The 12,531-nt window shown below is 51.9% G+C and overlaps 1 protein-coding gene across 1 annotated transcript in view; it reads right to left on the bottom strand.

The window, feature by feature from the left end:
• Positions 1-12,531, bottom strand: part of SORL1 (sortilin-related receptor, L(DLR class) A repeats containing) — a gene marked incomplete at its 5' end in the record, with an annotated part of 26,871 nt that overhangs the window by 10,435 nt on the left and 3,905 nt on the right. Inside the window, 18 exons of the mRNA XM_009877619.1 lie at positions 373-579; positions 933-1,067; positions 1,700-1,831; positions 2,089-2,220; positions 2,666-2,773; positions 2,897-3,019; positions 4,046-4,165; positions 4,781-4,903; positions 5,247-5,360; positions 5,536-5,709; positions 6,330-6,468; positions 6,648-6,894; positions 7,557-7,648; positions 8,141-8,272; positions 8,459-8,631; positions 10,165-10,250; positions 10,501-10,629; positions 11,522-11,708. Of these exons, the coding sequence (XP_009875921.1) occupies positions 373-579; positions 933-1,067; positions 1,700-1,831; positions 2,089-2,220; positions 2,666-2,773; positions 2,897-3,019; positions 4,046-4,165; positions 4,781-4,903; positions 5,247-5,360; positions 5,536-5,709; positions 6,330-6,468; positions 6,648-6,894; positions 7,557-7,648; positions 8,141-8,272; positions 8,459-8,631; positions 10,165-10,250; positions 10,501-10,629; positions 11,522-11,708 (2,553 nt within the window). The remainder of the gene's footprint in view (positions 1-372; positions 580-932; positions 1,068-1,699; positions 1,832-2,088; positions 2,221-2,665; positions 2,774-2,896; positions 3,020-4,045; positions 4,166-4,780; positions 4,904-5,246; positions 5,361-5,535; positions 5,710-6,329; positions 6,469-6,647; positions 6,895-7,556; positions 7,649-8,140; positions 8,273-8,458; positions 8,632-10,164; positions 10,251-10,500; positions 10,630-11,521; positions 11,709-12,531) is intronic.

The following is a 12,531-nucleotide window of genomic DNA, read 5'->3' as shown; positions in this document are numbered from 1 at the left end:
CACCCGAGGCATGGCCAGGCTGCCGCTGCCACCAGGAGGAACCAAAACCTGTCCCCAGGTCCCGACTCCACTAGATGGCAATCTCTTCCCATCTAGCAGGTGGGACGGCGCCGGAGCCATCCATTCTTCTGACTGCAGAGGGCTGGAAAAGCAACTGGTTTGCAGGGGATGTCCTGCACGGGCTCAGGGCATCGTGAAAAAAACACCACGTCTTCTCTTCAGCGTAGATGTGAGCTGGAAACCAACCCTGCAGCCCCACTCTCTGTGATCCTACACAGTCCGAGAAGGGACGTTTGAGCAGGGACATGCTGCAGCAGTAATTCCTTTCGTGTGGCGCCGAAACTGTGGCACTGAGGACTGGAAAGGCTGACAGACCTTGCAGCCATGCTGCTACAGAAAGGGGTGAGGAAGAGAGAAGCTTACGTGAAGTCGGGCAGGCTTCCTCGTCAGAGCCATCGGCGCAGTCCTTGTAGCCGTCGCAGACCCAGCTGTTCATGATGCAGGCGCCGCTGTTGCAGCGGAAGTGGTTGGGTAAACACGTTGGTGGGACTGATGTAGTAACAGGATGAACTGGGGAACCTAAAACACAATGTTCAGAGCTGACCTGAGATCCCCGCTCCTCTGAGCTGTGCCTGTTCCCAGCAGACTGAGAGCCACTATCCATGGAGAGAGGTAGGGAGCAGGCAAGGCATTGCAAGGCCAGTGTTTTCATCTGCATTTTATCTACGCAGCTCCTGATCAGGATTTTCAAAAACACAGAGTAAAAAGATGTGTGAGAGTACACACTCAGCCTATTCACGGGGGATTTTCAGAGCCACGGGGGCTGGCGCAGGCTGTCCCAAGCAGCCCTACGGGAAGTAGTGCAGTCTTTCAGCGTGCCACAGCCCAGCCTCAGCCAGGGCTGCCGTGAGCCGAGCACCGTGTGCCCTTACCCTCACAGTCCTTCTCGTCGGACCAGTCCCCGCAGTCGTTCTCAGCGTCGCACTTCCACCGGTTGGGGATGCAGTGCCCGTTCCCGCACTGGAACTGGTAGTACCGGGAGCAGTTTGGGGCCTCTGTTGGGTTTTCTGACAACGAGACAAGAGTCCTGTGAGCCCCAGCATTATCTCATCAGACACCCTATCTCTTTGCCTGAGCAGCAGAGGCAAGGTCCTTTCTCCAGCATCCCCATTCCTCACAGCCCTCACTAGCCTGTTGCCACCTGTCATGGCTGTGTGCTGGGTGCTTTGTGGCCAGACATCACCAACGATCTCGGAACCAGAGCTGACAGCAAAATTCAGACAGAGCATGGCAGAAATGCAACTCTGAAATGAAGACGCAGCTGCTTTGGCTGGGTACAGCTCCTACAGCTACCCAGGGAACGGTGGTAAATATTGAGCTTGGCTGAAAACTGCCTGTCTGCTTTCGGCTGGGAATCCATGGTATAAATACGGTCACGTATGACTTAGTCAACTGCAAGATGTGCCAGCTGTATTGGATTTTCAGCGTGCTTTGCTTTTTTGACCTACCTGCAATATGAGGAAAATTATACTGATCTGCACGTACAACCCTCCATGATGTCCAAGTGGAATGCTACACACACAGACCTATACGTATGTACACAAGGGCTTATGTGAAACATGAAGAGGCCAGTACTCTGCTTCTGAAATTCAAAGGAGGCTGCAGCTATGGTGACAAGAGACCCTGAGGTACTGCTCACCACAGTTTGCTTCATCGGAGTAATCGCCACAGTCGTCCATCCCATCACACTTCCACACCAGGCTGATGCACACACCGTTCTGGCACTGGAAGCTGAACTGGTCACAGGTCCGGTGGAACTCAGGGTCCTGGGCTGCAGGGCAGCACAAAGAGACATCAGAGATTTAGTGTAAAGATTAAGGGCTTGAGGGAAGCTCATCCTTGAGGAGGAAGGCGTGAGCACACTCAAGAGGCAGTAATGGATTAAAGCAGAGCATTACGGTCCAGAGCCACCTCTTAGGAGATCTGGCAGCTTCCTGGTATCCTGGGGAATGCACTCACCTCTCCACGCCTGTGTTTTCATTCTCTATCCAACCCTCTTTTTGCAAAGATGCACAATATCACACTTACAGCAGCCAGCATAGTTGGCATCTTCGTCTGAGCCATCTCGACACTGGATGATGCCATCACACACCATGGAGTGAAACAAGCACTGCTGCCGGTTCTTGCACACGAAATCCATGTAGCGAGTGCACAGGGGTTCTGGAGAAAAGGTCAGGAGGAGAGAGGATGGCACCTCTGCTGTCCTTGGCAGCAGGAACGCTACCCTCTGTGATCTGCACAGGCCTGAGCACAGTGGCCAGATTTCAGGAAGTACCAGAGAGTTTGCAAGACGAATTGTTAGAGCTGTGTCCCTGTGCAGGTCAGTAATATATCAGGGTGCAAGCGAGGCTGGCACAGGCATCAGGAAGGGTTTGATCACCTCCCTGAATACAGCTCCTGACAGCTCGTCCTCCCTACCCGTCGCAGCCCTGCTCACTGCGCCTTTTGCTGACACTGGCAGACCAGCCGATTTCCCAGGGGGCTCGTGAATGCTAACTAAGGCTTTCCTATTATCTCAGTGGGGCTTTTCTCCCGGAGGGACAGGCTTTGGCAGACCATGAAGGCTGCCGGGGCCCCGCCAGCTCCCCGCAGCCCCGGTACTCACCACAGTGCTGCTCGTCTGAGGCGTCAGAGCAGTCATTGATGCCATCACAGTGTTTGCTGGTCGGGATGCAAGTGCCGTTCGGGCACTGGAAGCCGTTGCACTTTTTTTCTGAAATTCATAATTGGGTGAACGTCTCATGGTTGTTTTGGGTTGTTGTTTTTTTTTTAAAAGCCGCCTTTAGCTAGCTAGAAAAAGCCCTGACCCCGCGGCAGAGCCCCCTCCGCACGTTACCGCAGTTGGCAGGGTCCTCGTCGGAGCCGTCCTGGCAGTCGGCGTCGCCGTCGCAGGCCCAGCGTTGCGGGATGCAGTGGCCGTTCTGGCACTGGAAGCTGGAGGCCTCGCAGGTGTGATATACTGCTGAAAGCAGAGCGGGACCGGGGGAACACCACCTGAGCACGAGGTGCTGCCGTGCTTGCTCACAACCCTGCTGTGCCTTTAGGATGGCTCTGGGAGGCTGGCGAGCCCTCCCAAAGTGCGTCAGGAGTCCCTCTCCCTTTTATCTCAGTCCTTTGGGTGTGTGGGCAAACGTGACAGTGGTGGCGTCTTGCTGGAGGTGGCAAGAAACATCACAGCAAGCAAGCAAGCCTTGCTGGAGTGGCAGGTGTCCCCCGTGCAGCACAGGACAGACTCAGAAACAGCCTTGAATCAAGGCAGGCCAGGCTCCGTGCTGCCAAAGCAGATTAGAAATACAGTTCCCCTTGGGTTTCCAAGGGAGTAGGGTCCTTGCTTTCCTTAGGTTCCTGTCACAAAAATACCTGCCTGTGGGGTATCTTCACTGAAGCCTAGTCTATCTTGTCACTTTAGAGACAAATATCACTCCTCAACCAGGAGAACACTCGCTATTATTGAGAACAAAAGTGATGTTCAACTTAATTAAATTGCATGCTACTGAATTTTAGGTTTGCGAGCGACATGCACTTGCAGATATTTCAAAATACTACAATCTTGTGGCAGTAATATTCTATTAGGTATTCAGCGTGAAATGTAATTATTTTAGATAAGAGTAATAATTGCAGCTGGTGAAGTCAGATGAAATGTTTCTCAAATAATTGTGATCCTCTTAGATAATTTCTACTTCAGGCTTTACAAACCCGATATGCTTTTTGAAGTAGGTTCCTTTCCTGAGTAATTCTCTCTGGAGAAACTCATATGAGAGATAAGTGACACCAATATAAATTAAACCTTCTTATATAGCCATGCACTCAGAATACCAATGACCAGGATCCCCAGTGCCATGCTATAAACCCCCTGTGCTCGAGGCACAGCAAATGCCACAGGAGTGAACACACAGGAGCTTGGAGGCCAATGTCTTGCAGCACCTCTGGCTCTAAGTAATGAGTGTTTGCAGCGGGAGGTTATTGATCACATCCAAGTGCTTACCAGTGCAGTTTGCTTCATCTGACCAGTCCCTGCAATCGTTATCACCATCACACATCCAGGAGAGACGAATGCACATCCCTGAGCTGCAGCTGAATTCATCGTTTCTGCACTGGTGAGCCTCTGCAAACAAGCACACACAGTTCATATGTTGTTGGGGCCGGAGGAGAGGAGGAGGAGGAGGAGGAAAGCTTCACGTGGGCAACAGCCAAGGAGAGGAGGCAGCTATCTCAGAGGCGACAGTAGATTTGTTTTGAAAGCATATTTTTCTGCCTTGTGCTTAACCCTGAATGACCAAGAACTACTCCCCTTTACCAGCCTCTTCTGTCCTTCAGATCAGCACCCCACCTCTCCAAATGGCTGAGCTGGAGCTGGATGGCCACTAACACGGCACCGCTGAGCAACCCGTGCCTCCTGCGCACCTGCTGGGCAGCTGACCAAGGTCAGCTCGTCATCTCTGCCAAATATTTGTCTTTGGGTCACTGGAGTACCCACAGAGCAGAGCAGGGAGAGCTGGATGACAACTGCACAGAAGCCTCCCTGCCAGACCCGAGTGAGGGGGAGAACCAGCACGCGGTGCTCCTCCCGTCCCTCGTTTTCCCATAAAGGATGGAAGAAGGCCGGGATAAACAGGGTGATCTGGTGAAGCACTGCCCAAGAAGCACCTTGCCCAAAACACTGTTGGGCTTTCTGCCCTTACGCAGGGAGAGGGAAGGAGGTTTGAGCGAGGGCACTCACCACAGTGACTTTCGTCGCTGTTGTCGCCGCAGTCATCCTCCAGGTCGCACTTGTAGGACAGCGGGATGCAGGTCCCCGAGCCCTGGCAGCGGAATTGGGTGTCGGTGTCGCACACGGTGGTGGCTGATGCAGCAGGGAGGAAGAGGAGGAAGAGGTTACGGTGGTGGCTAGAAAACAGTTTCTGCAATGAACTCAAACTTGGACTCTGCTGACTGATATCTCAATATTGGCAGAAAAATAAGCTTCTTCTCAGTACCCAACAGGCAAATGGCATCTCTCCAGGAACATCTGGTCCCCTGCTGATTCCTAAATTCAAGCTCTGAGTGTCTACAACAGGAACTGAGCTGCACCCCCAGAGCACCTACTGCTCTGTGACTACAAAGGGAGCACAGACCATCGGGCTCAGGTGCAATGACACAGCAGACATCTAAATTTGGACGGGCAAATGTCACTGCAGGACACTTACGGCAGTTCTTCTCATCGCTCATGTCCCCACAGTCATTATCGTTGTCACACTGCCAAATGCTGTTTATGCAGTTCCCATTGAAGCATCTGTACTGGTTTGGCAGACACGTGTTTTCTGGTGCAAAAGGGAAAACAAAAACAAGCTGGCATGAGGCAGGATGCTGCGCTTTCAGAAGACAGGCCATACTCCTCCTCGCCCAAAGGGCAGCAGAAAGGTCACGCCGACCTCCCACAGCAGTGGAAGCCTCCTCTACACATAAAGCAGCAGCAAGAATCAAGCAGGATTTTACCTTCCTTTATGCAGGTGTTGTTCTTCATGGCATAGCCGTGAGGACAGTCGCACCTCACCTCCCCAGTGGGCAGCACGGTGCTGGACACCCCCTCGGGGCACTTGCAGCTCCGGCCGTTGTTTGACTTGGGCAAGCAGAGCAGGCTGCAGGGCTTAGCGATGCAGGCGTTCTCCCCTGTTGCAAGGGCAGGGAGGAAGGGGACATCGTCAGGCCAGGTGGAGCTGCTGCGGGAAGCCCCATTTCACCTGCCATACCAGGCTTGGGGTTCAGAGCGCTGTTAGGAGCCAGCTCTGCCACGCCGAGTGCTGAGGCTGGCCTTAGAAATGCACAGAACCATCTGCTCTGGGGAGACTGAGGGCCTTAAAGGTCCTCCCAGTCTCTTGCACACTGCTGACTGGCAAAGTTCTTTGATGGTTTTATTCCTATCTGGAAATGAGGCCAATCCCTTTAGTGCATTCACCACGCAGGGACCGCTGCTATGTTACCACAACCGAGACCGATGACTAAGTGCAGCTGTAAGACTCTGGTGAGGTTTTTTTTGGTACAGCACTTTGCATGGAAAGGCCGTGGTGACCTAAACTATGAGGTGCCACCACAGCCGAGTGCCCTACGGGCCCTCTCCCCACACACTCCTTATGACAGCGCCTGAGCACTTCAAACCCTGCAGGAACAGGCATCTATTCGGTCCCATGGAACTTGAGCTGGCATGACCCTGTGGCCTGAGAACCCATGGAAAAGGGGGATGGACGTATTTCTAAATCGCAGGCAAAACCATCTGCGGACTCAGCGATTACCTGTTGTCTTTCCTCTGTAAAAGATTTTCATATCCATGATTCCATTTAATCGCCCGACTAGGATCTCAATTTTTGAGCCGCTGTTTTTGGATGCTCTGAAAATACTCAGCTGTGACCAGTCGTTCCAGTAGATTTCATTCTGAAACACAGGCTTTGTTCTTAGCGTGAGGGGCAGGGGTTACCTGCAAGCATCACGCTCGCTCCCACCCTCCAAAACCAACGCTCGATGTGCTCAATGCTTTTTTTCCCGACATGTACAACAACCTCCAAGCGTGCACACAACACACACCAACTGCAAACAAGCTGCCACGTGCATACCTTAAAGACAGCGATAGCGTAGGGGTGAGGGAGTGTGTCCAGGATCACAGATCTCTGCATCCCATTGAAATCAACCCTCTCGATCCTGTCCATATAGGCTTCGGTCCAGTAGATCCAGCGGTCGTCCACGGAAATGCCATTCGGCCACCGCACGCCCTCCGAAACGATGCAGCTGGCTGCTGACCCGTCCATGTCGCTTCTGTAAATGCCAGCTCTGGAGTCTCCCCAGTCTGTCCAGAACATCAGCCTGACAACAGGCAGAGAGGTTACTCGAAATAATAACAAAATAGCTCATCAAAAGGAAACGGGTTATGAAGCAGAGGTTTGAATATTTTACATTCCGTGTCTCTTGCGAGAGATGCCTTTGGAAAAGGAGCTCTTTGCAATTCTAATGAACGCTGCTGGCAGAGCTACAAGCAGCAGAGGGGTTTATTTAGCTGCAGGTTTTGTGGTGCGAGTGCAGCTGCAGGTTACCTTGCATTGAACTGCTTTGCCTCAGCAGCGGCTGTGGCAGAACTGCGCTCAGAAAGACGTAAATTGCACTTGGCTCTTGAATTCGAGCGTGGCTCTGTTTCTCACGCCTCATTGCAGCTTTCCCCACTGAGCAGACCAGTTTTACTGGTAGGGAACATTAACTACTAGTAGATATGGGTAGGAAAAGTTTAATCAAAAGGAAAAAAACAGTTTGTGATCTCTGCTCTGAGGCAGCTGGCACTTTGGTTGGGCACATGATGGCAAGGGTGGGCTCTGTAAGGCAGAACTGTGAGATGTACCCACCCGTGCCACTCCCGTCCCCGTATCGCACCCCTTGGAGCCGAGCATTGTAAAGCCTTCCCTGCAGCACCCTCCCTCACCGTTCCCCTGGGTAACACTAAGGCGCCTGAATACTTGCAACGCTTGCTTTCTTACCCATCTTGGGGAACCAGAGTGAGGGCTCTGGGACGTTCAAGTACTGAGGAATTGAGGACAGTGAGTCGCAGGTCTCCATCTGGATTGGCAACCTAGAGCGGTAACCAAAACCAGGAAGGGTGTGTTTGCTGTGAGCAATACAGAGGGCAACTGCACTGGTTCAAGTTACATGAGATGTGCAGCAGGTCATTACTGCTCCCCAATAAAACCGCTGCTGTAGGCACAGGGAGCGCTTAGGGTGAGGCAGGTGACAAAGGAGGGTAGATGGGTGTATTTGTTAACATTTCTATGGGACTGAGCAGGACTCTGCCTGCGCCTCATGCTGGCTGTGCGTACTGTGCAAGGATGTTGCTTTTCCCCCCCATTTCTGTTGTGCAATTCAGCCTCACCAACTGACCTTGGTTTAAGTACACCGGGCAGAATGTCATCACTCCTGTTTGCATTTAAATCCAATGAAGTGACAGGTGGGACGAGGGTCAGCGCTCACCAACGCCCCCCCAGCAATAAGACTTTAGGGCAGCACCCACCTTAGGGCTCAGCCACCTCAAAGATGCACTGACACGACCAGCACGGACGTAGCGTACCTCAATTTTGGGAATCCCGGCGTTGACCCAATACAGCAACTGACTGAGAGGTTCAAAGGCCAAAGCTTCCACTGTTTCCAGCCCAGTGCTTACGATTATTTCTTGCCCAGAGCTGCCATTGAGACAAAGACGCTGAAAAAACAACAAAAAAAATAGCAGAATAAAAGATGAGGGAATTCTGCAGCCCCAAGGTGAAGGCAGTCAGGCGTGCAGGGACAGCTCGGGGAGCAGGAGCACCCAAGACAAACAGTATTTCAGGGTGTGCACGTAACGCCTGCCCTGGTGCACGATGCCAGGGCTCTCCGCTCCCTGGCTCACCTGGATGATGTCGAGGGTGACATCGGCCCAGTACAAGCAGTTGTGGTCGTAGTCAAAGTCGAGGGCGACCGCCCCGCGCAGCCCGGCCAGGGGCAGCTCCTCGCTGACGCCGGAGGCCAGGTCGTAGCGGTGGATGGAGTAGCGGGTGGCGTAGAGAATGAACTCGTTCTCCTCTGCAAGAACAGCGGGTGCCTTGTTTAGATGGCTCTGGCCGTCTTTAGGCTACTCAAGGGGCAAAGAGGAAACACCCGGTGTTTCTTCTTAGCCCTGACCACGCGTTTTAGCACCTCCGAGAGGGAGGCAAAGGGGCTTTGTCTCCGCGGGATTAAGTTAACGAGAATGCACTAATAGCCTTTCGTGGGTCCCGTGCCCGGGAGCACACTGTGGCCCTTGTTTGTTCCAGGGGCCAAAGGAGGAGGTGAGGATGGCAAAATCTGTCGTGACCTCTTCCTTCCCACGTTAGCATGCCACCAATTAGAAGCAAAACACCGAGCTCCTGTTCCTCAAAAATCCCATTAAAAAAGGTGGGAGCGATGTAAATCCGCGAGTCCTAGGGGACACTGGCACCGCAGTGAATATCTCAGAGTGGGTTTTATTTCTAAATTGCGCCGAATCCAGCGTAATGGGATCCTGGTCCAGGACAGGGTCTCCTGGGCATTAGCACAGTACCGGTAAAGTCCAATAATGCTATTAATGAGTAAAGATAATGTCAGTAAGTAACTCTGGCTGTGCATCCCTAATGAGATTATACGGAGATACGAAACAGATACTGTACATGAAAGTGTTACCATGGTGCGAGCCAACACGTATCTGAGGACGATCAGCAAACACTCTGGGAACACAGCACTTCAAAGCCAAGCCCAGTGGGGACTGCAGGTTTGTTTTTCAGTCAGCAGGGCCCTTCTCAGCGTGACTAACACAGCTCTCCAAATAGCTCAAGAGGGCTGGGAGGGGTGATTAAAGTGTCAGGCTCTGAACGAGGGAACGCTAAGCACAGCGCTGGTGGAATTCCAGCAGTGGGAATGCTTCCTCAGGCCGCTTTGCACCTGGAATATCTTCTGCTCCCTCAAAAATCTTAGGATGGCGCAGGGAAACCTCACACAGCGCCAGCTCAGCCTCCTCATCCCTCACACAAGCCTCTTCCCGGTCTCAGGCTGGCTCTTGAGCTGCTGCGCGGCAGCATGCTAATCATGCAGCTCGTGACGGCAGATTAAATTAAAGCCGTAATGAGCAGAATGCAAATAACTTCAGCAGCACAGGAGCAAGAGACCATTTCAGTGTCTTGTATGTTTGAGAGAAGAAAATAAGGACAGAAGTGAAGTCTGGCACGCATGGGCGTGAGGACTAGAGGGCAGCCCCTGCCCCGATCTGGCTCCAACTAGCCATCGTTCCACTGCATACAGTGGCCTGGGTCAGGGTGGTACCTTCCTGAGGATTACTCCAGGATGAGGATATCTTTGATGTAACTCCTGTCTTTCTGGTTGGGTTCAAGCCTGCTACAGTGAGGGACCTGAGCAGGTCCCCAAGAAGCTCTCTGGCCCTGGACAGGACAGGAGATGGGTGGACTTGTAATCCACCGAGGCATTTCAGCCCCTGTGTCACCGGTTTTGTCTGAGAGCCCTCCGGGAATTTGTGCATAGTCCCTCAGGCACCAGCCAAAGGTTTTATGAATGAAGCCCTTGTGCCTGAAGCAATCCTGTACTCACCAGCTAGTGGGCAGGGTACCAGCTCCCCTTCGAGCCGCGACTCGATGTCTCCACCTGTACAAGTGTCCCCGGAGATCTTTCGGTAGCTGCAACATATACAGCCAGGCAGTTTATTTCATGGAAACCATTAACACGGCACCACGTGCAGCTAGAATAAGCGGCAGTACTTAAGTTACAAATTAGATGTTGCAATGTATGTCCAAACATGTAATTCGTTTACCGCCACTCATGGGGCGTTTCTGTGTGGGTTTCGTGGTTGCTGGGTTTTTTTAATCACCAATAGCATAAATCTTAGCATTTGGAAGATCAGGTTCCCCTTGCAAGTACAACACATACCCTCGAGTCTTCTTGTAAGTTGAGCCAACAGGGCAAGGGACTGGCGGGTCGTACGGTTTCCCAGCGAATTCAGGGTCAGGAACACAAACTTCTAACGATAAGTCGTCACTCAGTTTAAAGCCAAAATCACTGCAAGGAGTAGGAAGATGTAAGGAAGGATGGCAGAGAGGGAAAAAAAATGCAGCCATGCAATACTGTAACTCTGCTTTAATTTTGCATGCAAATTTTAAGAAGTCCATTCATTTATTATTAGTATTTAGCTGCATAATAGTATCTTAGAGCCAGACAGCTTCTGTCTCCAGGATGTTTCAAGAACATTTTGCAGATGAGCTTGCCAGTGGCCGAGCCGACTAGGGCAGACAAGGCAGCGAGGCATAGCTGAGCCAGCAGGCCCTGCAAACCTGGCTGCAAGCCCCAGTTCTCCAGCTAGCTGGCTTAGGTCACTGGTCTGTCTCTTGGCTTTTCCTGTCAGTGAAATGGGAGTTACGGTGTGTCTGTTCTTTGGAAAACGCCGCGGAAGAGGTTATGTCAATTTGATTTTCCAGGGAGCCTAGGGCTGAGATTCTGAGGCAGGAATCAGATCCCACCGGTTGCCGTAGCTTGTTTCCTAATCCAGAGAGTTGTGCAGTGTCAGTAATGTGCAAAGTGCGTAGAAAATGACACAGCAGGGCCAGCTGCATCCCTGTGGCTGAAGGGTCACTAAGTTTTTAAGTGCAGGATCTCTCTAAGCAATGGGAAATTGCCCGCCATCGTTTGAAAGAAGGTGATGGATTAACAATACTTTTCTCTTCTCTGGAACCTTTCAGAGGCTCCCAAAAGGCTCCAAAAGACATTAATTAAGTCTCATGTCCCATTATTAATGAAAGGATGTTTTCAGTCTATTTAGTTCCCTCTTTGCTATAAAACGAAGCAGTGATTCACAGAGTTAAGTAAATTAGATGTTTGTTCGCTTTGAGTGATTGGTCACAGATATTTATCTCAGGCTTACAACTCAGACTAAAAGAAATTAATTGGTATTTACCATTCAAAGTCTTCCCTTGTACAAGAGCAGTTGGAGACCATGACAGGCCTGTCAAAATCTTCCCCATTGAAACAGGTCGCATGAGGAGTCCTCCTTTTGAAAACGGTTTTATGCCCCAGTAGGCATTCATTGCCTCGCTCGTCGGAGGGTGACCACAGTTTGTAGTCGTTCTCGGTGCAAGGGACCCCTAAGAGAAGCAACAAGGTTGAGGTAAAGAGAGGCGTGGTCCTTGCGGCACCCCAGACCAAGGGCTTTGAAAGCAACGGAGCTGCAGATGTCCCTCGGTCACCGCTGCGTGCCCAGCAAGGATGCACCCAGGGTGCTCAGTGCACGCACCACAATAACGCCCCTTACCCCTCGATGCCCTGCTCTGGCACAAAACGAGCTGTTTCCCCCCCAAGGCACAACAATGAGTGGTTTTGCCCCTGACAGCAAGGCTCTAGCCCTGGCCTGAAAGAAAAAGCGAAGCAGAAAGCATTTCGGTTCAGAGCGCGCAGCCGCGCTCGGTGACAGGAGGCAGCAAGCAGCTCCGTGGCGGTGACAGGGAATTTGCAATGCCTCATTTAAATGAAGTGGTTCTGGTTACCAAACAGATCCGTTTCTAACAAAACGTCAAGGGAATCAGTTATAAATTTTAGTCAAGCAAATTCCTCTGCCGGGTTTAACTGCTCTTTGATTAAAACGCTGCCTTGCAATCAAAGCTGAAATGGGTTATAAAACATTCATAGGCATAAGCCTTCAGAAGGAATTCTTTTTCTTCCCCTTTTTCAAAAAATTTCTCGGTGCAGAGGGAGGGGACATGGGGGAGAGCACAGGGGACACGAGCGGCTTCAGCAGCTGTGTCCACTTTTTTAGACGTGAGGGAAGGGGCACCCGAACGCGGGTGGTGGTGCCTCAGCCCCCGCAGGAGATGCCCTTTCTGGCAGCGGGGCCAGTGTGCTGCTAAGGGAGACCAAGGGCATCTCTCTGGGGTCTCTTTTGGGAAGCAAGACAGAGGGCAAGAGCACCAA

This window comes from Apaloderma vittatum, unplaced genomic scaffold (genome assembly GCF_000703405.1).
Source record: "Apaloderma vittatum isolate BGI_N311 unplaced genomic scaffold, ASM70340v1 scaffold11960, whole genome shotgun sequence".
NCBI classification, from domain to species: Eukaryota; Metazoa; Chordata; class Aves; order Trogoniformes; family Trogonidae; genus Apaloderma; species Apaloderma vittatum.
The sequence above is the reverse complement of the archived record's forward strand: the minus strand, read 5'-3'. Positions and strand labels throughout refer to the sequence as shown.